Source organism: Lineus longissimus, chromosome 10, assembly GCF_910592395.1.
Source record: "Lineus longissimus chromosome 10, tnLinLong1.2, whole genome shotgun sequence".
Taxonomy (NCBI): domain Eukaryota; kingdom Metazoa; phylum Nemertea; class Pilidiophora; order Heteronemertea; family Lineidae; genus Lineus; species Lineus longissimus.
In genome coordinates, this window is record NC_088317.1 from 13,425,256 (window position 1) to 13,447,445 (window position 22,190).

Below are 22,190 nucleotides of genomic sequence, written 5' to 3' on the forward strand. Positions count from 1 at the left end.
CATTTGGGACCAGAGTTCACATCCATATAGGGCTCTGGCTAAACAATGAGGCGATAGAGCTTTACGCTGCAGATCGGATTGAACTGCGAATTGGGTTGGATTCCCGGCCCTAAGATTGACATTAGTGAGCCTTTCAGCTTTTGAGCAGCCGATATTACAATGTTGGTTGATTTTGGATATTTGTTCAGTGTTATCCCGAGGTGTACAGTAGATGTGGTTTCAGCAATGGGCATAGGCCCTAGCCACCATGTTCGAAGTTCCTTCAATCTTTTCCAATGTTGCGCAGATTCGCCAAATACAATTATTGCACATTTGTCGTAGTTGAAGTCATATCTCCATTTGAGCGAATATCGGAAACTGCACAGGAGCATGCGGTCCAATCCATATTTTGTTAGCGAAAGTACGGCTAGGACATCCGCGTGGCACGGAGACCCGCAGTTGATTTCACCGAGGCGAGCACCTACACCAAGGTTGTCTAGATTGTCTAGCAGTTCGTTGATGTACAGTAGGTAAAGCCATGTGGAAAGTACGCCACCTTGCCTTACGCCCTGTCGAACGTTAAACCAATCAGATCGCACATTGTTTTCGACTACACAGCTTTGTATATCCGTGTAGCACGCTTTGATCAGGCTCCATAGAGGACCTTGTATACCGAACGTATGCAGTTTATATAGCAGGCCACCATGCCAAACAGTGTCAAATACTTTGGCGGTATCTAAGAAACAGGCATAAATTTTCGAGTGTCTCTCTAGCATGTGGGCAACAGTCTCTTGCAAAACGAAGGATGTGGAAACGCAGCTTCTTCCTACCTGGTAGGCACTTTGCTGTTTATTTGGAAAGTTCATGTCATTTTCAGCTACCCACGCATTTATTCGCGAAAGTATCACGCGTTCGAGTAGCTTCTATACTGACGACAGCAAGGTAATTGGGCGGTAACCTTGCGGGGCATTTTTGTCTTTTCCTTTGCCTTTATATAGGGTATGAATGACTCCTTGTTTGGCGGGTTTTGGAACGTGAGGCGTTTTAAGAATTGAATTAAACAAGGACGCAAGAAGTGTATGCAATGCATGGCCTCCGTATTTTATCTGTTCATTTGAGATGCCGTCAATTCCACACGCTTTGTCATGTTTTAGCGTTCTTATCTCAGCCTTGATCTCATCAACCGTAAAAGGTTGGTCAAGAGCGGGGATATGCACGGCGCTGTCGGCAGAGTCCTTTTCAATCGTTTCTAAAGTATGCTCGATATGTTTTTTGAATGTTTCATCGTATTTACCGGTCGTATCTGGTGTGAATACGTTTTCGAAATACTCGGCCCACTTTCTGCTGATGTCAGCAGAACTGTAGTAAGTTGTGCCACCAAAGCGCATTGGTGGAGGAGCTGATGGAGGCTGGCGTCGATGTCTTTTCAGCAATTTCCAGAATAAGCCTTGGTCAATTTCCGCAGCAGAGCTTAAACTGTTGTAAAATTCATTCTCAAGATAAGCATCGAGTTTTCTAAGTTCTACTCGAAATATGCGTTTGTGCCGCTTGTACTGAAGACGTTCGGTAGAGTTCGGGTCACCCGACTTACCGGCTTTTAGCCACTCGTGTCTAGCAAGACGCATGTTTTTGTGGAGAGATTTAAGACAGTTATCCCAATGAGGACGGCATCGCTTGCGGGATTTCCTTTGTGGAATGGTCATTTCGGCGGCATTGCTCATAGCGCGAGTTATATTGCAATAGAGGGAGTCAACCTCTTTTGAGGTGGGATCTCCATTTACTTGGATGACTGAAAGTTCCTGTCCGAGTACTTGGCAATAGCTTACTATTTTATCGAACTCGCCCTGAAGACAACGTCTCCATTGAAGAGTTTTTCGCGAATCTCGGACAGGATTCGAGCACAGTGTGTATGATGCGTTGCTGAAGAGTTTTAAGATTGTAAACACGGGCAAATGATCCGACGTATTCAAAAGTTCCTCGTCAATTACTTTGCTACACTGTGCATTTTCGAGCATCACTGGCGAAACACAAATGTGGTCGATCAGGGTTTTGTCAGAACCCTCGAATGGATCAAACGTGTAGGCAGGTCCTGAACACAAGTTGCTAACAGGAATGGAAAGGAGGATCAATCTGTCCAACAGGGATTGAAGAGCTCTGGTTCTTTGGCAGGATGCCACACTGGGGGTTCTTTCACCACTAATCTGAGCGTTTAGGTCCCCCATTATCACTATTTCCCCGGTGGGACTGTAGAATTCGCATAGTTCGAATAGATAATCTACGTATTCCGCATAGAAGTTTGTGGGATAGTTTGAACTCGGTAGGTTTGCCATGAAGAAAAACACAGGCCTCTGTGAGGCGAGGGCTAGGCTGACCCCCACCACACGGTCGCTGTCTAGAATGCGTATAGTGGCCATGATTATTGTACAAAGAAACTAATCGAACCACTCACGACACAGCACACCATCAGGCCAGAAATACTCCTCGAGTAGCGCATGCTTATCCTCCATGTCCACAATAATCTTTGCTGATTGGGTTCCCCTGATTTTGCTTTTAATGAGACGAACCGTAGGTGATTGAATATTGCGATTTAATAGGAACGTAACAATCGATTCGGAGGTTGAGCGAGGCGAGATGAATCCAACGAAGAGAGGTGCTCTCCTTCGACGTGGCCGCCGTACTACACCGACAAATCCGCAGTTTTCGGTTAAGTGAGGGTCATTATGATGACCCTCTCACATTTCTGTTGGTTTTGAAGAGCTCGTAGCTCTCTCGGTTGTGCATTGATTCGTAGAGATGATTGTATCGATATTCCTTGGTGGCGGGTTGGTTTGTCGGTTGGTTTTTTTCCGATGACTCCCTTGCGAATTCGGATGACTTGCTGGTGTCCACAGTCACCTTGTTATCGCGGTGAACTGATTCCTGCGGTTTGGGTGCTTTCGAGGTCGCAGCAACAGCATATGACTCACTCGAAAATGTCATCTTTGTAATGTCGCGTCAACTGCGCTGAGCCTTGATCGAAGTGCAGCTGCTTCTATCTTGACAGCTGGAAGCTCAGTATCGTCTCTTTCTAAAAGTTTCGAAACACTTTCGGCGGTTGATTTTAAGTCCGATTTGAGCAGTTTCAAGTTTTCGCAGCTTACTCACACCTGAGTCGCGTGACTCTTTGATTCTCTCCCAACCAAGCTTTATTTCATTGAATTCCCCGGGCAGTTTACCTGACATGTTACACTTTTTGTCTGATGAGTTTAGACGGGACGAGAAATCAGATTTCATTTCGTTCAAGTGTTTTTCAAGCTTATCGGTTCTGCTTTTTTCCCGTTCTAGAGATCTAACAAGTTGAAAGGTATGGTACGGTAATATGTGCTAGAAAAAAAGGGAGGCTTCCGAAAACAAGATCGGCGGTAGTGTGCCATCTAGTGAGGAATAACATAACCAACTTATACAGGCAGATCCACGTATTGCGTCAAGGGATGACCGACGCGCTGATTAGCGCGTCAATGACGCGCCAATGACGCGAATTTAGGGATGACACTTGTGATTTGGACTGTAAATCTGAATATCATTCCTGCACGTAAATATACAGTAATGTTGCGGCTGCATGATAAATGCCCCCCCCCCCCCCCCCCCCACCCGTGCCATAGCTAGGATCGTCGATGTTATGCAGAAAATTTAAATGAGCTTACGAAATCCTTCCTAAATGAGGCACTGACCAATAAATAGATATAAAAGTTAAGACAGGGGTTGAGTGTCAGTATGAAATGGCAAATTAGAATGCTTAGAACCATCAATGCTGGATAGGCTGCGGCAACTTTTGGTATGAAATATCTCCAAACAATCTCCGCAAGTGGATAACATCCGAGACAAAATATAAACGCGAACGCTACCACCATCATCATGGCAGTAAGGTGGCGTTCCTGCGTCTCATTTTTCTCTGTGATGCCACCATATTTGAGATTATGTATGTCCTTGCTCTGCTGCCTGAATTTTATCAAAATCGATACGTTTAGAATGAGAACTATGATCGGCGGTGCGTAGTTGACGATGACGTAGAAAAACATCAAAATAAATCCCTCAAGCCACGGAGGGAACTCTGTCGGGTTGACGCAAACCGGGTTGGCATATCTCTGGTAGTATTTCCATAATTTCACCAAACTGAAGACAAGGTGAAAGCAAATATTGAATGCATAACAAGCCCTGGCTTTCTTTACTGTGCACCATGAAGCAGCCTTTAGGGGTAAGCATACAGCCACAAACCGATCAATGGAGATTATAATGACATTCCAAACGTGGACACCGAGGAACACAAATAGGCTGTAGTACAGTTCTTTACACATGAAATCGCCGTAAAATCTCCAAACATCAGGTAAATTGTTCACTAATAACCTCTGGCCAAATCCAAAGAAAAGAACCCCATTATCTCCCAATGCCAAAGCTCGGAAGTGGTAAGACATCACCACGCTTTGGCGCTTTTGAATTCTTTTCGTCATGACTATAAATACAAACGTGTTACCGATGAAACCCAGTGAAAATGCTATACAAGGTAAGTAGAAATCAACAATCCTCCTAAACGTCAGTATCCATGTATAATTTCCAATGTAAGACCTACCGGTTGTCACCTGGTTTACGTCTGGTGACGTTTCGGTTTCATTCAAACCCATCATGATTCAAACTGATCGGGTCAGGTCACAAGTTCGATTGTCTTACTCCTCGGAAGAGCTTTTTCGCATTTATTGCACCGCGAAATATTCCTTGTCTAGAGCGTCGATCTTCGTTGGACCAACCAAATGATCTCCTTGACCAAGTGTGAGGAAAAATAGGACGGGTATAAAACAGTTTTGATCTGGCAAGGGCGTAGCTAGCACTTTTGAAATTATTTGGCCAAAATTATACCCCCTGCCCTCCTCCTCTAGGCCACCTGTCTGGAGAATCCAACCACCGTTACAAAGCGGATTCCCATACCCGATCGTACTTGAATGCTGCTGAGACTGTCCACACGCCACCAAATCACGTTACTACTGGCTTTATTTGGCTGATGGCGAAGCAGGAAAAAAAGAACAATTGAAAGCTTGTCAAGCTTTACGTCGAAGCTGGTGACTGTAGGGTAGATCGAAGCAATTGAATGCCCGATCAACCGATAGGCTTGTCCTGCTGAAAAAAACAGTTGAACCCCGCGCCGACAGGCTCCTCAAAATCTATTGTGCTGAAAGATACTGTGTTATGAGCATTGTATGTCATGTATAATAATAATCAATTCCAGTCTATTCCCATGTGGTCCTAAACTCCGGTAACCGGAAAAACGCCGACCTACCGACCGACCGACCGACCGACCGACCGACCGACCGACCGACCGACTGACCTGCCAACCTACTCATAAGTCAATGTGATATATCCAATCCACGATAGCAGGTCATATGAAATGAAATTGTAAACAAGCGCACGTAAGCTGGTCGAATGACAACAAACGCATGTTGCGCGTTGCAGTTCATGCATTGCATCGGTCGAGACACTCGAGTAGAAAAACTACAGTGCATATACTAGGCCCAAATCATGTTTTTATATCAACCGACCATGTAGACAAAGCATATCTTTAGAGTATCGTTATCAGTTCCTTACCGCGTGGGCTCGTTTTCCCGGTATAATTGACTGGAGATGCTGCTGTCAGACACGTCGGACTCCATCACGCCCATTGCGCTGGGCACTACACAGGTACATGTGCTATAGAGAAGCGAAAGGGATACTGCATATGACGGTAGGTTGGCAGGTCAGTCGGTCGGTCGGTCGGTCAGTCGGTCAGTCGGTCGGTCGGTCGGTCGGCGTTTTTCCGGTTACCCTAAACTCCTAGCATTTACTTACTGTTTGTCCTTTTGTATCCGTCATGTATATTTCTATGTCCTGTCTATATTTCTGTGTATGTTCGGCTCTATTATAGATTATGTGACTTGTGTCAATTGGTTTAATAAAGCCTTTGGTAATTCTTGGTAATTCTTGGTAATTCTTGTATAGATAGGAGAAACGATTCATTTTGGCAACACGAATTGCTCTTGCGTTTCATGATAATCGCGTGAAACATCAGGACCTGACGGGATTTGCCACATTCACTCCTCATACATGGTTGTAATCATGATCAAAATACTAATAACAGAAAATGGTTTGGAGTCCCTACGCAGACCTAAATACCGCTACTTAAATGTATTTTCTAAGTGGCCGTTAAAAATGACATTAAAGAGTTTTCGCAAAGCCCCCGAAACGTCCACGTGAACGCCAATCCCATTGTTCGAATTCGTTATCAGGAGGTCGTATAATGAGAAAGGCATTCACGTTGGCGTTTCGGGGATTTGCCAAAACTCCCTATTGAATCATTTACCTGTATGTGCGGCACTCCTGGTTGGATAGAGATGTGAAACACCCCGCAATCCAGAGTTGTGAATGCATAATACGTGAGCGTGAGAACCGCGTCTATCTAGTTGTAAATTATTGACATTATGTACATAATATACATTCTCTTCGATATCCCAAAATGGCTACCGCGTCATCACGCGAAAACACTGTAACTTAATAACTACAGACGGTTTTGGATAGCAGGGTAAATGCATCTTTTGAAAATAATTGGTTAATTTTAGCGTGCATGCATGGAGTAACTACTAATATATCTATACGTTTGATTATAAGAACAACGTTTACGTGATTTGGCAACTCTTTGGATAATTTCTTGTTTTACTGTGTTCGCAACAATTAATGAAGTATACCATTCGAAGTAATAAGGGTCATGTCAAATGAGCGTCACGTCACGTATCAGTGATAAAAGATCCGGTCGAAGTTGAACGAAAATAGCCCCTTTAAAAAATGGAATTGCCTTACCCTATCGGGGCAGGGCATGCATAGTATAAGACTTTTTGAAAATCATATAAGAAATTAGTATGGTTTGTAAGGCAAATTTTTTGAAATTTCCAGATTTTTGGCTCGATGCTTTATTGCCATAGCATTTTTTGACTGGAGCCCATATCATAGGTTGATTAGTAAACGCTTAGTATACGGACAAACCTCAACCAATCGACGAGTTTTACAATTTTTTGCTCTCTGTACATACGTATACGCAACTTCGACCTGGAGACGAGAGTTTGCTGGAATAATTTTCTTGTGGAGAATATTGCCCGAATACAGACAGAAGTTTCAACCTTCGGCGGAGACTATAAGTCCAACGACGAAGGCTGTTTCACAAAAAGAGCACTACTCTCTATAGATGATTTTGTCTTTCAAAGTAAAAAAAGAATGCTTTCTGGCCATCACCAACGGTGATCATCACTCGTTGCTTCACCATTACTGATTATCTGAGTCATGTGCTTTCATCAACGTATTCTGATAGGTTGAGTAGAATATTGAACCTCGCACTTCGATGCTAGAATTTCGTAGTTCGAAGTTCGTCGTTCGCAATTCGTATTTCGATTGATCCTTCTCGGCTCTCGTACAAGATGCACAACGTTAACTTCATGTTTTGTTTATTTGTGAGAGGTCTACATTGTTGGATCAGTGTATTCGGTTCATTCAAGAGAATAATGGCCTCACGATGTGTGTTAATTGAATCTCCAATATAGTCAGGAAAAAATAATCATGAGGAACAAGGCATTTACCTAGAATACCTAAGCGAAATCGATAGATTATTGCTGCGCACCAGATATATGAAGCTCCCTCCTCACCGTCTGTCTGTGATGTGGTTCGGGGTGTCGAAGCGGCACAGACCTCGGGGCAGACTGCTTTGAGCCGATTAACTTCACGGCTTATTAGATTTACTCTGGTAATAAAACATGCATTGCATAACATTTCGTATTTTGCATCAGAAAATAAGTAAATCTAATAGTCCTGAATTACATATTATATATTCAACCACGTTTCCATCTGAGCAGAGGAAGCATTTTGATTCTGAAAAATGCTAATCTGCATGAACTTACAAAAGGGGGTAACTCTTCAAAATACAATAACCTACACTAATGCTGATGCCCGTACCGCCATACCAAACATGCCAATGTCACTAAATTAAACCCGTCACTGTTCACATCGCCAATACTATGATCATCTGGTGAGGCTCGAAAGAGATGAGAATCTTTAGCACAGAGGAACGCGGGCGCAACTAAAACGTGTTGACACGCCCGTTAAAGCGACTGGGCTCCAAAGCTCATGATAATGGCGCGCCTATCTCTCAGCATAATGTTAGTCCAAGAGCTTCACTCCATATGTGTTGCACAAAACTTAAATAATCGTGCGAAGTCTTTCCTAAACGAGGCACTAACCAATAAATATATATAAAAGTTAAGGCAGGGATTTAGAGTTACCAAGAAATTGAAAATTAATATGCTAAGCAGCTGCATCATTGGATGGGCTACTGCAACGTTTGGTATACAATAGTTCCAAACAATAATTGAAAGTGGATAACAACCCAGACAGATTATAAACGTAAAGGCTACTACCATCATCATCACCGTTAAATGGCGTTCCTGATCCTCATTTTTCTTTTTGTTGCCACTTTCGCCCATTAGTTGTATTTCCTTGCCCCGTCGCCTGAATTTTATCAAAATCGATATATTTAGGATGAGAACTATTATCGGGGGTGCGTAGTTGACGATGACGTAATAAACCATCAAAGAATATTCCTCAAACCGCGATGGGAATTCCGGTGGGTTAATGCAATGGTCGTCGTTGTTCGGGGTTGCATGCTTCTGGTAATATTTCCATAGTTTCGCCGAATTGAAGACAAGATGAAAGCAAATATTGAATACATAACAAGTCCTGGCTTTCTTTACTGTGCACCATGCAGCAGCCTGAAGAGGTACGCATACAGCCACAAACCGATCAATGGCGATTATAATGACATTCCAAACGTGGACACCGAGGAACACAAATAGGCTGTAGTACAGTTCCTTACACAGAAAATCACCATGGTGTTCCCAAGCATAGGGTATGAAATAGTTTATAATTAACCTTTGGCCGAATCCAAGTGTTAAAATAGCATTATCACCTAAGGCCAACGCTCGGAAGTGGTAAGACATTACGACGTTTTTGTACTTCCTAAGTCGCCTCGTCATGATTATGAAAATCATGGTATTTCCTAGAAAACCTAAAGAAAATATCACACAAGGTATGTAGAAATCAACTAGGGTTATAAAAGTCACCAGCAAAGTGTCATCTGCATCACTGTCATGTGTCACTGTGTTTAGATCTGGAGGCATTTCGATGTCTTTCAAATCCACTAACCAAAGGGTGCAATAGAAGTAGGCTACGAATTATCGAGATACGACGCGCCTACATGTAATGTATTCATTAAAAAATGTACTACATAATGTACTACAGCTCTATAATCCAAGCATTTCCTTCACGCAGATCTCTCGAGACGATTAGGGGAAGGTTCCAAGGGGAGATTTGGAATGAGTGCTTATTAGATTGGCACAACTCTTCCTGCTGTACTGTACTGTACCAGTCCTGGTGACGTTTAACTTTTACCGTAGTTCCTACATTGAGTAATACAAAGTGTAATACATACATTTGTTCATATCCTTTTGACCCTCAGTGTCAATTTTATTCTGAGGGTTAGCCGCAGATAGATCACCCACGAGGTGCACTGTGAGGGGGCCTTGCGTATGCGAATAAGCTCTGGAACTTAGGCCAAAAACTTTCCCCACAGTATGTTGAGGCGCAATGTCACACTAGGCCTACCTCTAGTAATTATCACAATAAAACCCATCGTCAAATCTCAAATATATGCTGTTCCAGTGGTGTATTCCCTAAAATTGCTAGACTAAACGAAGAAAAAGACATGAATGATAAGTAAACTCGATTGTTATGTCATGGATGCACTCCGGCCGTTCAGATGTATATACATTTCTGTAGTGGAAACGCCAGAATGAATGAGATCAAGGCTACGTAGACGTGTTGTCTTTGATGTTCAGACCGAGTGGCGACATGGTGCGCTACCGGTGGATCAAGTACGACTCTTTGCTGCGTTATGGATTTGGAAAGTGCCGCCTTTGGTCGGGCATGCATGATTTCCAGTACTTTGATAGTAAGGACTGGAAGGCCCATGTGTGTGGGGAGGTTAAAGTGATGGCCTATAACATCTGTGTCACGTCAGGATAATACAACGGTAAAGAAACAGCATTGACGTCACGCTCAAGCACAATGGTCTCATCCACGGACAGGGACGGTTAGAGACCTTTCGTTCCAAAGTACATGAATTTATGTCATCAGATCTTATTTCCGCGAGAAATCAAATCTCCAAACCTGATCTTTGTCCGAATCAATTTTAGGTTATTTCGAACAGATGGATCATAGAGATTTAAGCTGCATAACAGGTGCATGTCATCCACATTGTTTTCTCGTGTCAACCAATCTCTTATTTGTTTTTTCAGAGGCATTTGACCACATTAAGTCATAGAACCTAATCTATATTTAACCAAACCGACCACCATCCTTAGACGATGGCCCCGACTCGTAAATGTACAGGTTAGCTCGACAACACTGGCCTTACGAGAACGCACCCTACTGCCCTCCAATCGGTTGACTCTGACACCGATAGCCTTGTTCTTATGTCGCATCTGTGTAATGAAGTAGGCGCAAATGAACGCTCACCATAACTGTGATAGGACTTAAAACGTCAAGCCGACGTACCGGCAGTGTCCGTCAATCACAAAGACTCCTCCTGCAGGATGGATAAAGACGCACAACGCCGTTAGATTGGCATGTAAAGCCAAATCCATTCAGACATGGAACTGACAAGAACATACACAACACTAAACCCTGCATCGATATGGTTGTCCAATGTGACGTGTCTCGAGGACCAGAATCACAAAAGCCTATTGCCTTTAATCAGAAGCAAAACAAACTTGTCCATATTCTGAAAATCCTAAAATTACTCCAGAATCAAAGAGATCTAACGTAAATCATTTTAGAACTAGTAACCCTTAAATAGCGAGGCTGATTCATCATTCAGTATGAATAAGTTTTTTTAAATAACGGCTAGTGATGATCAACACAGCTGTGAATAGCTCTGGCTAAAGGGTCCACATATTCATATTCAAAAATTCGGAAAATGACTAGTCAGTAGGGGATGCTTTCCCACGCGGGGTACATCATTCGTATTTAATCTCGGGTCAGCAAAATAGAAGTGAAGTTATACGCAACACCGAAGTGCAGTTATCATGCAAGCATCTTTGTTGAAACTTGCATTTGGTGTATACAAAATTTCTGTATACAAAACAGAAGTGTTGACATTTTTATTCAGGACGTATTATAAGCAATTGGAAATGATTAAATTCAATTACATTAAGCCAGGACTAGGCAATTATTAAATTCAATTAGCCAGGGCCAGACAATTATTAAATTCAAGTAGCCAGGGCCAGACAATTATCAATTAAACCAGTCAGGACTAGGAAATTATTAAATTCAATTAGCCAGGGCACAATTATTAAATTCAATTAGCCAGGACTAGGCAATATTAAATTCAATTAGCCAGGGCCAGACAAATATTAAATTCAATTAGCAAGGACTAGGCAACCACCTGTCAGCGCATCCCTGCTATTTCAAAAGGAGAGACCGGGGTAGATGGCCATGCACGACGATGTAACCAACCAGGCATCTGAATTGGTCAATGCAACTGGGTTGAAGCGTTTTCAATCTACTCCAGGAACCGTCGGTATTGAGTGTGGCACCCCAATGCCAATATAACTTTCAATGCGCATTCAATTCGGTTTTAAAACTCCAGTGGATGCCAGTGAAACGGATGCGAAAAGAAGAAGAGGCAGCAAGTGGTTGGAAGCCGTACGACCTAACTATTTCGATACGACTCCCAGCGTCGAAGTCGCCGTTGGGGATGAAATAAGAGCATTTTTGTTGATCGAAACTGATATCTATTTATAGGGCATCCCTTAAAAGAAAAGCGTTATTACCATCTCTTAACTTAACATCATGATACAGATTATCCCCTTTTTTTTCTTTCTGAAGAAAGGCTGAATGTTCTACGTGTTTTTCCCCTTACCTCACAGTTAAAAGTATTCCGGTCCAACCAAAAACACGGTCTAATGTCTTTAAACAATTAATCTCATTCGCGCCTAGTCCTAAATTCCCATTGTTCTACTGTCTCACCAATGGGTTATAAAGGCAAATCTTAATGACATCGACCCCCATGAAACAGCTTCCATGGAGGTCGACAGGCCTTAATCGGCGTGGGTAATACACGTGATGTAAGTCAGACCTTGACGTAAAATATTGTTGAATGTGCATTATAATGTCATGTAATTCATATTTGGGTTTCCTCAGTCCCTTTCATTAGCTTCCTAATAGTCTGCTGATGAACACAAACCAAGCAAACAAGATAAGCTTTTGTTGTGTTGCCCAGTGATCAGATTAGTGACAAATACTAACATCTATATATATGAGTACGATCCTTAAGGAAGATATTCCATCAATTTTGGCGCATTTGGATTGGCGCGGAGAAGGCGACATACTGGTCAGCAAGAACAAAATGATACGTACCAGTTTTTCAATCATCAGGGTCTAATTTTATTTTGTCTAATACTGATATACTGTAGGACAGTACAGATAGAAAAAGAGTACATGTTTTAGCATAATACTGCAATTCCATACATGAAAAAGGAAACAAGACAGGAAAAGGAAAAGGCAAGAAAATGCAAGCAACTGTATACAACCTGGCAAAGCAGCAGATCTTAAAACGGAGAGTACACTTACACATATGTATACTGAAATATCATCCACATTAGAGTGAAGGTTTTCAAAAACACAGCAAACACCAAGGTACAGAAAATGAATCAATCAAGATAGGAAAGCTTATTCACTTCGTTCCCGAGAAAACTAAGGTAAGGACGATCGATATAGTTGATATATTCTGTACTCCTTTAAGCGCATATACGACACCTTGGTGTCGAGAGCATCAAAAACATAAACGAACAGCATCGTTCGTTTTAGTTTAGGTTATAACCGTCGAAAAGGAGATGATAATGATAATTTAAATACATGGTCTTTGTTAATTTTGTGTTGTTATGGTCGCCCATACTCTTCCAATATGTAATGACAGCACGATTTGACACCGGGAACCTTCTTAAAAGTAAGTTTTTGGAAAACTGTTATTGTTTTCCGGCCAACATAAATATGCAACCCGCAATGATTTTAGGGAATATCTTTTTTTAGAACCAGTGGTTTTTGTGATTCTTAAAACCTCCCAAGATTTCGCTGAAAATCTTTGCGGAGTGCAAATTTGTGGTGGCCGAATATCAATAAAAGTTTCATGAATGCTTAATTTCTTTTTTCTAAGAGTTTCCAGTTTCCTTACGGGGATGTATTGTCTCTCATTTGCGTCGGATTTGATTTCCTTCCATTTGATACAGGACTGCTACCTTCCGTTGACGAACTCAAGTTTGTTCTCATAGATGCGTTGCTGGTCTCGTAGTCGGCCTTCTTGTTCTTTCGCTTCCAGGCTGAGATGGTGTAGAGGAACGGATTGATAGTCGGGTTCAGCGGCAGGAGGTAAACAGCTATCCAAGGCGCGAACGCATCGGGCATTACAACGCCACATAATGCAGCCACCTTGATGACAATAAGCGGCACCCAACACAGAAAATCTGTGAAACAATGATGATTAATTTCTTCGCCAAAGCAAGATCCTTCGCCTTTTGGGACTTCGCGGCGTTTATATCACGGATATCATTCAGAGCATTCTGGCTGCTTTTGTAGTGGCAGTAGATAGATAAATAGGCAAAGGATATGTATGTGAACGCTGCAAAGTTCAGAAGGAAGAGAGATAGGGTGTACTCCCAGCCGACCGCGCTGACTCCTTTGTTTGGATTGAACGACAGACAAACACTGTTAGTGACGTAGAAATCGGTGAAGAAGTCACCACCGAATAGAGGTAGGACGGCCAAGAAGATAGATAACACCCAACCAATCACAATCAGAGGTATGGCTGACTTCAGGGTAGCCTCGGTATCTTAAAAGTAAAAACGATATTAATAAGTCTGTCGGTGGTTATGAGAACCAGCATGTAGACTGACATCTCACTGGAGACTGTTGACAAGATGTTTGCAATGGTTCACGATGCACTATTCAGCCATAGACTCAAAGTAAGCATATTTCCCCGAGTAAATATGGTCGGCAACCGCAACAATAAGGAGATAAGGCCCCATCAAAAAGTCAGAGAGACCCAAGTTTAAGATCAGCAGATTCACAATTTCGGTCTTTTCTTTACAGCTTCTCCAGATGATTACGAAAAGGTTTCCCAGCGCCGCTGTGATGCCAAACATCCAGTAGGTGATGGTGAAGAAATATGAATCCAGAAGATCGGAGCAGGAGGAGAAACAATCTGGACCTGGTGTGCAGAGATCATCAGCGGTGATACCCGCCACCAGTGCAGCACAACAGAAGCGTAGCACGTCCGTGTGAAGGGTGAGTTCGCCAAACGAAGATAGGCCCTGGTAATCCTCTGCAAGAATTAATTCAATTAGATTATACCTTATGTCAAGTTCGAGTAGTTGAGAGAAGCCATTGAACGCACCTACGTGAATGCGCTTTAGTTTGGAATTAGTCACTGAGAGGTATTTAAGATTCGTTAGACCTCGAAATGCGTTCTCCCAAAGTGATCCAAGATTGAAATTCCCAAGGTCTAAACGAAGCAGGCTGTCCAAGCCGGTAAAAGCAAAAGCTTTAATGGCGCTAATGGGATTGCCATTTAGATCAAGCTGGTGTACTTGCGTCAGTCCTGCGAACATTCCAGGTACCAGACTGGTCAATTGGTTATAGCTTAGATCAAGGCTGAGAAAATTGGCCAGATTCTTGAATGTTCCATTCGTTAGCGTCTCTAACTCATTACGAGAAAGATTCAAATACGCGATCAGGTGGAAGTCATCAAATGTTGCTGGAGTCAGTTGCAGACGATTGTTTGCAAACAAAGCTGCTCGGATCGACCCTGACATTGTTGGAACACCCGACATGTTTGCCGAGGTACAGTCAACAACATGGCCGACACACCGGCACCCGCCATCGCATGGAAGAATGTCGCAAAACTTTTCATCATCCCGTGAGTGTTTGCAGTCAACGACACCGTCGTAGACGTCATGTTGATTAATGCAGATCGTCTCCTCTTGGCCTCCACATTTTAATGCCCCAGGACAGCTGATGTGGTCAGAACACGCCTGCTCGTCCTGTCCGTCCGCGCAGTCCCAAGTTCCATCACAGACCATATCTTGTGGTATACAGTAACCGGCTGAACACTGGAACATCCCCGGACACTGGAATTCTTTGCAATTTCCAAGGTGCGACATATCTCTACAGCCAACAACGTAACCGTACTTGTCCTTATCATACATACATATTATATCCCTCGGTATACAATGATCAGAAGACGGGCTTTTCACTTCATCCGCGCCGCAAACTTCAGCATACAACTCTACTTCGTCTTCCATGGAAAGCCCTTGGCAATCAATCTGGCCGTCCCCAACACGGAGGTCTGCTATGCAATCCCATGAATAGCAAAGAAAGGCATTCTTAGAACACCCAAAAAATCTGCACATCGCCAAATCTTCATCACTCCCATCTCTACAATCCTCATACGCGTCACAAACTTTGTTTCTGTCAATGCACTCACCATCTGAACAGCACCGTTCTGTTGTCGGATGACATATTTTGTCAATGTAGTTGCTTTCATCCTCTGCATTTTCACAATCTGAGACGCGGTCGTACAATCGTGAAACAGAAATAGTCGCATTTGAATCATTCGCGAACGAGTCGTTGAATTCTTCACATGAGTAAAACCATTGGTGCTTTGTTGACGTCTCCAACGGCACGTGATACGACATATCGTCTACTGATGACGTCATATTACCGATGACGTCACATTTCATCTCATCAGAACCACCTGGGCAATTGATTTTTCCATTGCAGTATCTGTCAACAGTGATGCACGTCTTGTCATCGCATTGAAACTGTTGAGGACCGCATTCATGAAATACTGCATGTGGTACAGTCTCACAAAGTACACTTTTCATGTCTTTATATTGTCGGGGATACGAGTTGTTTTGGTACTCTGTAAAGTTTTCTTTCGAACTTCATCGACTCGATCATCCACTTTTCTATGGAATCACTGTAAGCTAAAACATTAAAAGAACTGTTCTGCTTCCCAAGCCAGACATCCCCGTCAATTTCGGTATGCATCCACAAACCTAAACAATAGTTGTATATCTGTGTTAGCTCGGCATTTCGAGACGCAATGATGCCTTCGACCACTTTACATGATTTATCAGCATTGTCGTAGCCCTCAGACGACGCACATTGGTCTTCTCGTACGAGCCCGACAAGGCAGAGACATGTGCCGCTGACAAAGTTCCATTTCGGAGGACAGCGAGTGTTACCAGTTGCTGCAAGTGTCTCGACTGGGGAAGACCATGCCTTCATTGAGATGGTCTGCTCATTCGTAACCGTGGTAACTGTAGCGGGTTTCTTTCAGATGAGCAAGCTGCTTAGTTCCATCCCACACGGGACCTTGAACCAGTTACCGTATTCGTAGACTCCGTGCAAGAACATCGCGGTACAGCTGGTCGCTGGAGCTGAAGGCTGCTTGCGGCTGAGCGTGGTGAAAGGTGCCTCGCTTATCCACGCTTCGTAGTCGACCTTGTACCATTCCGTGAACGTTATTGGGTCTCTCTTGTGCATCTTATAGTTTCGCACCTGTGTCCAGTGGTCATCGTGCTGAATGAAAGAAAATATAAATGCGTCACCACATTGAAATTATTCTCAAAGCTTCGTCGCTTCGTAGCTTCGTTGATAATTGTAGTTCAGATCATCAGATAAAACAAGTATTGATTAACGAAGTATGTTTATCTGTCGCTAGGTGTCGACAGTACAAAACCTTCTGTGGCGTCGTGAAATTCGTTGCAACCTATAAGAAATGTAACTGAAAGAATTCGGTTATACGTTTTCCATTTCGTCGCAATAATCGATATCAGCACCAAGACGTAACAGGGTAGATCCATGCCTCCAGGAAGCACCCTACTATAGTGCATCGTTCCACATGGAAAGGATAGACGTATGGAGAGCTAACTCGGGTCTTTATACTCTATTCTTCCATTTACCTGTCCCACTACCGAGGAAAATGGGTTGGGAGTATGGTCAAAACAGTAATGTCCTGGTTGAATAGTCGGTGTCCTAGCATTGACATGACCACCAAAGTGTCCTAAACTTTATGAGGTAATCGGTATGTAACCGGGCAAAAGCGTGACAACAGCTCCCGTATGCTCGCCAGGGTCCATATTCATAAACATAATTAAGTCTAAGTCTTACACCTAGGCAACACTTAAGATAAGTGTAAGGAATAAGTGGGATTCAATATGCTACTTATGTCAAGTCTTACGCTTAATTTGGTGCTTATATTTGAGACACCTCCAGGGGTGTCTTAAGTTCAATCGTATTGGCTACTCACTTCATTATTTGTCCACTTTGGAACAGACAGCGTAGGGGAATGGCACTGATTTTGATAGCATAAGAACGTCTGGCTAGACGGCGTACCATACGTCGAGAACGTGTATTTCGGGACAGAATTCATCCACTTGATGAATATAATGACATCGGATTGTATCAACGATATCGACTGGACAGACAAACAATTCTGGATTTGATTGATGCGGTCGGAGACAACCTGAAACCCTTGTCACTGCGAAACCATGCATTGCCAAAGGAACTAAAAGTCACGGCAGCTTTACGTTTTTTCGCAACTGAATCATTTCAACTGACTGCGGGAGATACAGTACACGTATCACAACCGACGATGAGCAGTGTTATCTGTCAAGTTACCCAGGCATTGCTTGTTACAGCACAAGGTAGGACACCGGGATTTTGGAATTCACAGTTTGAACAGGGACAATAATGCAGGATTATCCAATCGAATTGTCTGACAAAATGATAAACTGTTAGGTTGATCTGATAGTGGGGTAATGGGCAGTATTTGAACAAACGAATGGAATAAACTAGTAAATGAACGTTACTAAAAACGTTTTATTGTTGAATCATTCGTCGTCGTCATCGTCGTCGTCGTCATCATCATCATCATCCTCTATCAGTTCGTCATTTAATGGAGATGGGATCATTGCGCCCACATTTCCTTCAGGAAGAAGCTAGCTCAGCCACCATCTACTGTCGATCACTCGTTCGGCCAATCTTTACCAAGCGAGACTGATCATACGGATTACTTCCTGGCGGGAAATCAGATCACAGTGTCCTTCTCAATTCCTCATGAGCATGCCCAATTACCCATGCCCAATTTCCATAAGGACCTGAGGTGGCTTTTAAAACTGCGGTTAGCCGTTAAGTCAGAAGGGAGGAGGGAGTCCTGTCCATTCGCTCGTTGGATTTCTTGACGGGACATGTGGTGCAGCCGTGTTCAGACACAAAACAAAAAGTTCCTGTGTGTGCTTGCCTACGCCTCGCCTCCTGATATGACGTGATCGCTTCGGGTGTCTGAAGCAAAGTGACGTTGATGTTAACAAAAATCTCGAAAATGCAACTGACTGAAACAGCTCACAATCATCTTTTACTCCACTTAAGGGCACACGTTTTCCGTCAAATGCTGACAAAAAGTTGAGGTACCTTGTTCGTCACGACCATGCTGTCGAATTCTTCGTCGTATTCTCTCATCTTGCGTGCATCGATCACGCCTTTCTGCCATTTCCTCGTATTCATCTACCCATCTAGAGAAAGTCCGTGAGTGGATAGGAAAATGGTTCGCAAATGAACGTATAGACCAGACATGGTCAATGCCTATCACATGGTGCAGTCTGAAAGTGTCCGCGTAGTCCAACCGCTGATTTAAGCTGTAACCATGAAGATGCCTCCTTTCATATGCTGCCTGCTCATCGTCCGCCCCATCGTCATAATCGTCATCACTGTCCATCGAAATCACCACACAAATCCGAAATGCAAAGCAAACAGTTAACCCAAAGTAACCTCATCTTGACACATCGAACCACAAACCACAAGCTATACACTCTAGGCCTAAGCCTACTACACCACAAGGTCCAACTTGTATTACATTCTTTATGTAACTTAGGCCCTTCTATGTCTTGCGCTCTCCCCCACCAAAATAGGCCTACCTCAAACTTTGTCTTTATTTTGCCATGTTCGGTAGTGGGACAGGTAAATGGAAGAATAAAGTATAATCGGAGTCGACATCCGAAAAGCGTGATAATTCAGTTAGATTTTGAATTTTTCCTTTTTGTGCAATTCTGTGATGGAAACTACTTATGTAGAATAGGAGGTGACTGGGCAGCCGACAGCTGGGTAATATTACCCTTGTAATGCCAATGGTCCTTTCAATGCGTATTTTAAAGGAAAATTGTTTCAAACATAGCAAGAAGTTTTACATGTGTACCTTTGAATTGGTGTCTAGATCAGTAATTGCAATGGGAATCCATGTTCTCCTCGGATCCGAATCCTGCTCTTCCGCATATATCCGCCACCAGCTGGTCCGTAGCATGTACCAGATTGCATCCATCTCCGACTTGTCTAGTACGCTTAGAAGATTTGCGCCTTCATTCCAGCATTTCCACATCGCCAACCAAGCAGAATGTGATTGTGTTTGAAAGGAGTAACAGTTACATTTCCATTGAGCCCACCCGGCTGAACAGCTGCATCGTGGATCAATCATAGAAGAGTTATTTATTCGCTCAAGCTTGTATTCTAAGGTCACTGGCTCGTGGTCCGGTGAATAGCTGACCGTGAATTGTGGCCCGGTTGTATACACAACAACTGCCCGAGTACCGGTGTAATGTTTTTGAGTGTTTCTATTTTTGAGTGTTTCCCCTCATTGTTTGGGAACGCTAAAAGATAGATTGACAAGTTTTTCTGTGTTTCCCCCTATTGAAAAGTCATGGTCTCTCTAGCTGCCTATTGTTTGGAAACACTGACACATGGGAAACAACCACAGATGTTTAACACCGGTACCCTTGTTCATAAAGTCATTGCGGCATGTGATCAGCAGAATTCTTTGCACAACATGCCTTGAAGAATTACTTGGTCTGCAGCCCGTCTCGGCGACTTCCTCCTGTACAACTACACATTCGCTACTGCTTCTGACAGGGTCATGAGTGTACGATAGACTTAATCGATACCGGTATGGGTCAGTAAGGCAATCGGGCGTGGTCATGTCATCGTAAAATACTAGGAAGTAGAAAGAGTCCAGATCAACATTGTCAGACGTTATACGCGTCTTTGTATTTGAAGAGTCCCACAAGCTGACCGGAATTCAGAAGGGTGATTTTCGGAGGAAAGTTTATGTATTGTGGAACAGTTTTTGATACGTTCTGCAATGATTACGGCGTCTATTAGAATCAGACAGACGACCGATATGTATCCCATTTTTGAGGTACGACTTTGACACATTGTTGAAGACGGAAGACTCCGGAAAGAACAAGTTCGGTACGTCACGAACTCTTTTACCGAGAGGCATACAAAATAACTAAAAGGAGAAATGACCAACGTGTGTCTGAAATCTACTGCCTTGGGAGTGTCTATACTGGTACCAAAGTGCTAAACCTAAACAGGCGTTGGACGGGATAAACTCCATAAAAATCACTCACGCATTTAAAACGAAATTCACAAGTCCCTAGTGATTTCGGGCTCTCTGCCGCATTCGTGAGAGTCCAGCCTGTAAGTCAGTAGTTTCACGATGTGATTGCTCTCACGATCCCATCTATTTTCTGTGCGCTAGTGAAGTTCGTTCCTACGGTGGCTGGGAAAGGACATCACATTATTTTATTTTTTTCAGCATAAATTTTTTTTTTTCAGCGTGAAAATTTATTTTCATGAAAAAACTCGATCGATGGACTTATTATCTCGATCGATCGAGATATTAGAGAGGTTCGGCTGCGACGTTCCGAGATCGAGATCGGGATATGAATTCAGGTCGCGTCGTACCGCGACAAATCTTTGAAATGTGACATGCGTTGTGAGCCCCTCATAAATGGCCATTGTGACCAAGCTGTGGACCCTGTTGTAGGTTTCACATAAACAGTTTGCCATAACCAGAAAACGTAATTGACATGAATAGGTATAGTTGATTTCACTAGCCAAAGATGTGACGTTATCATTCCCTGCTTCAAATTGGCTATCCCGATCCCGTCTGCCCGAGAAAGAAGTTTTGTGCCTCGGTAGCGCAACACGACATAGGCCTAGGCTCCACATAATTGGTATTCACCTGCTATGAACCAACGTTATAAAGTATTGTTTATTGTTTATTGAATTCCCGCGAGAGTTGGAGACGGTTGCGTTTTGTCCCTCGTCCTCAAGCTGGCCATTTGAATGAAATAGCGGATTTCAGGTTAGATCCTATCCACAACCTGATACCTATCCTGATATCGATCCCGGAAACGGGAGAGCCGAATCTCTCAATTATCTCGGGCGATCGAGTTAATTATCTCGGGCGATCGAGATATTATCTCGGGCGATCGAGTTAATTATCTCGGGCGATCGAGATATTATCTCGGGCGATCGAGATATTATCTCGGGCGATCGAGTTATTTATCTCGAGCGATCGAGTTACGAAATCGAGGCCATTCAACACTCAAACCGAGACTGCAATTTTAACCACTCAATTTACGTACATTTCACGAAGCAAAATACTACAGAGCAATGGTACGTATTTGTGTAGTGTGCCCAGATACCTTTAGAATCTGAGGAATTTCTAAAGGAAAAAAACATACAATTTCCACAACAACATTTGGAATACCTCACCATTTCATGGCACTGTCCAGCTCAAGCGGCAACGTACTCTCTACAACAGTAGAGCATTTCACTGTTGTCGATATCGCATTTAACAGTGAACATTCTACTGTGTGTTTGCTTTTGCGCACATTCTCTGCGCAACGAAGAATACCATTGAATATTATATATATTGCATGTCAAGCCATAGAATAGTCAAAATTATTTGTCAGGTAAAAAATTATTTCACGAGGCTTAACTTTAAACCAAACCTTGAAGAAATCGGCCCAGCAGGTTTTGCACAGCGACCCAAACCACTGTCAAAGTGATTTTTAATTCGCGGATACGCTAATCATGTATGGAGCCAAGACGTGTACATTATGTACTGTAGACAGTGTGTGTTTACATTAGCAGACGATGTTTGTTTGAAGCGAGTCCAGGCCCAACTTGAATGCCTTGTACTTTCTGTT

At 43.0% G+C, this 22,190-nt stretch overlaps 2 protein-coding genes across 2 annotated transcripts; both read right to left on the minus strand.

Moving 5' to 3' along the window:
• Positions 1–902: 902 nt before the first annotated feature.
• LOC135494360 (uncharacterized) lies at positions 903–2,393 on the minus strand. Its single transcript, XM_064782277.1, has one exon. It carries the CDS (start codon positions 2,391–2,393, stop codon positions 903–905), a length of 1,491 nt encoding a protein of 496 aa, XP_064638347.1.
• An 11,685-nt stretch (positions 2,394–14,078) lies between these two features.
• LOC135494361 (G-protein coupled receptor GRL101-like) lies at positions 14,079–15,830 on the minus strand. The gene has a single exon (XM_064782279.1). It carries the CDS (start codon positions 15,828–15,830, stop codon positions 14,079–14,081), a length of 1,752 nt encoding a protein of 583 aa, XP_064638349.1.
• Positions 15,831–22,190: the final 6,360 nt, after the last annotated feature.

Bases quoted from the DNA above. Each gene is read 5' to 3' on its own strand.
- LOC135494360 (XM_064782277.1), bottom strand. From the start codon at position 2,393: ATGGCCACTATACGCATTCTAGACAGCGACCGTGTGGTGGGGGTCAGC.
- LOC135494361 (XM_064782279.1), bottom strand. From the start codon at position 15,830: ATGTCGTATCACGTGCCGTTGGAGACGTCAACAAAGCACCAATGGTTT.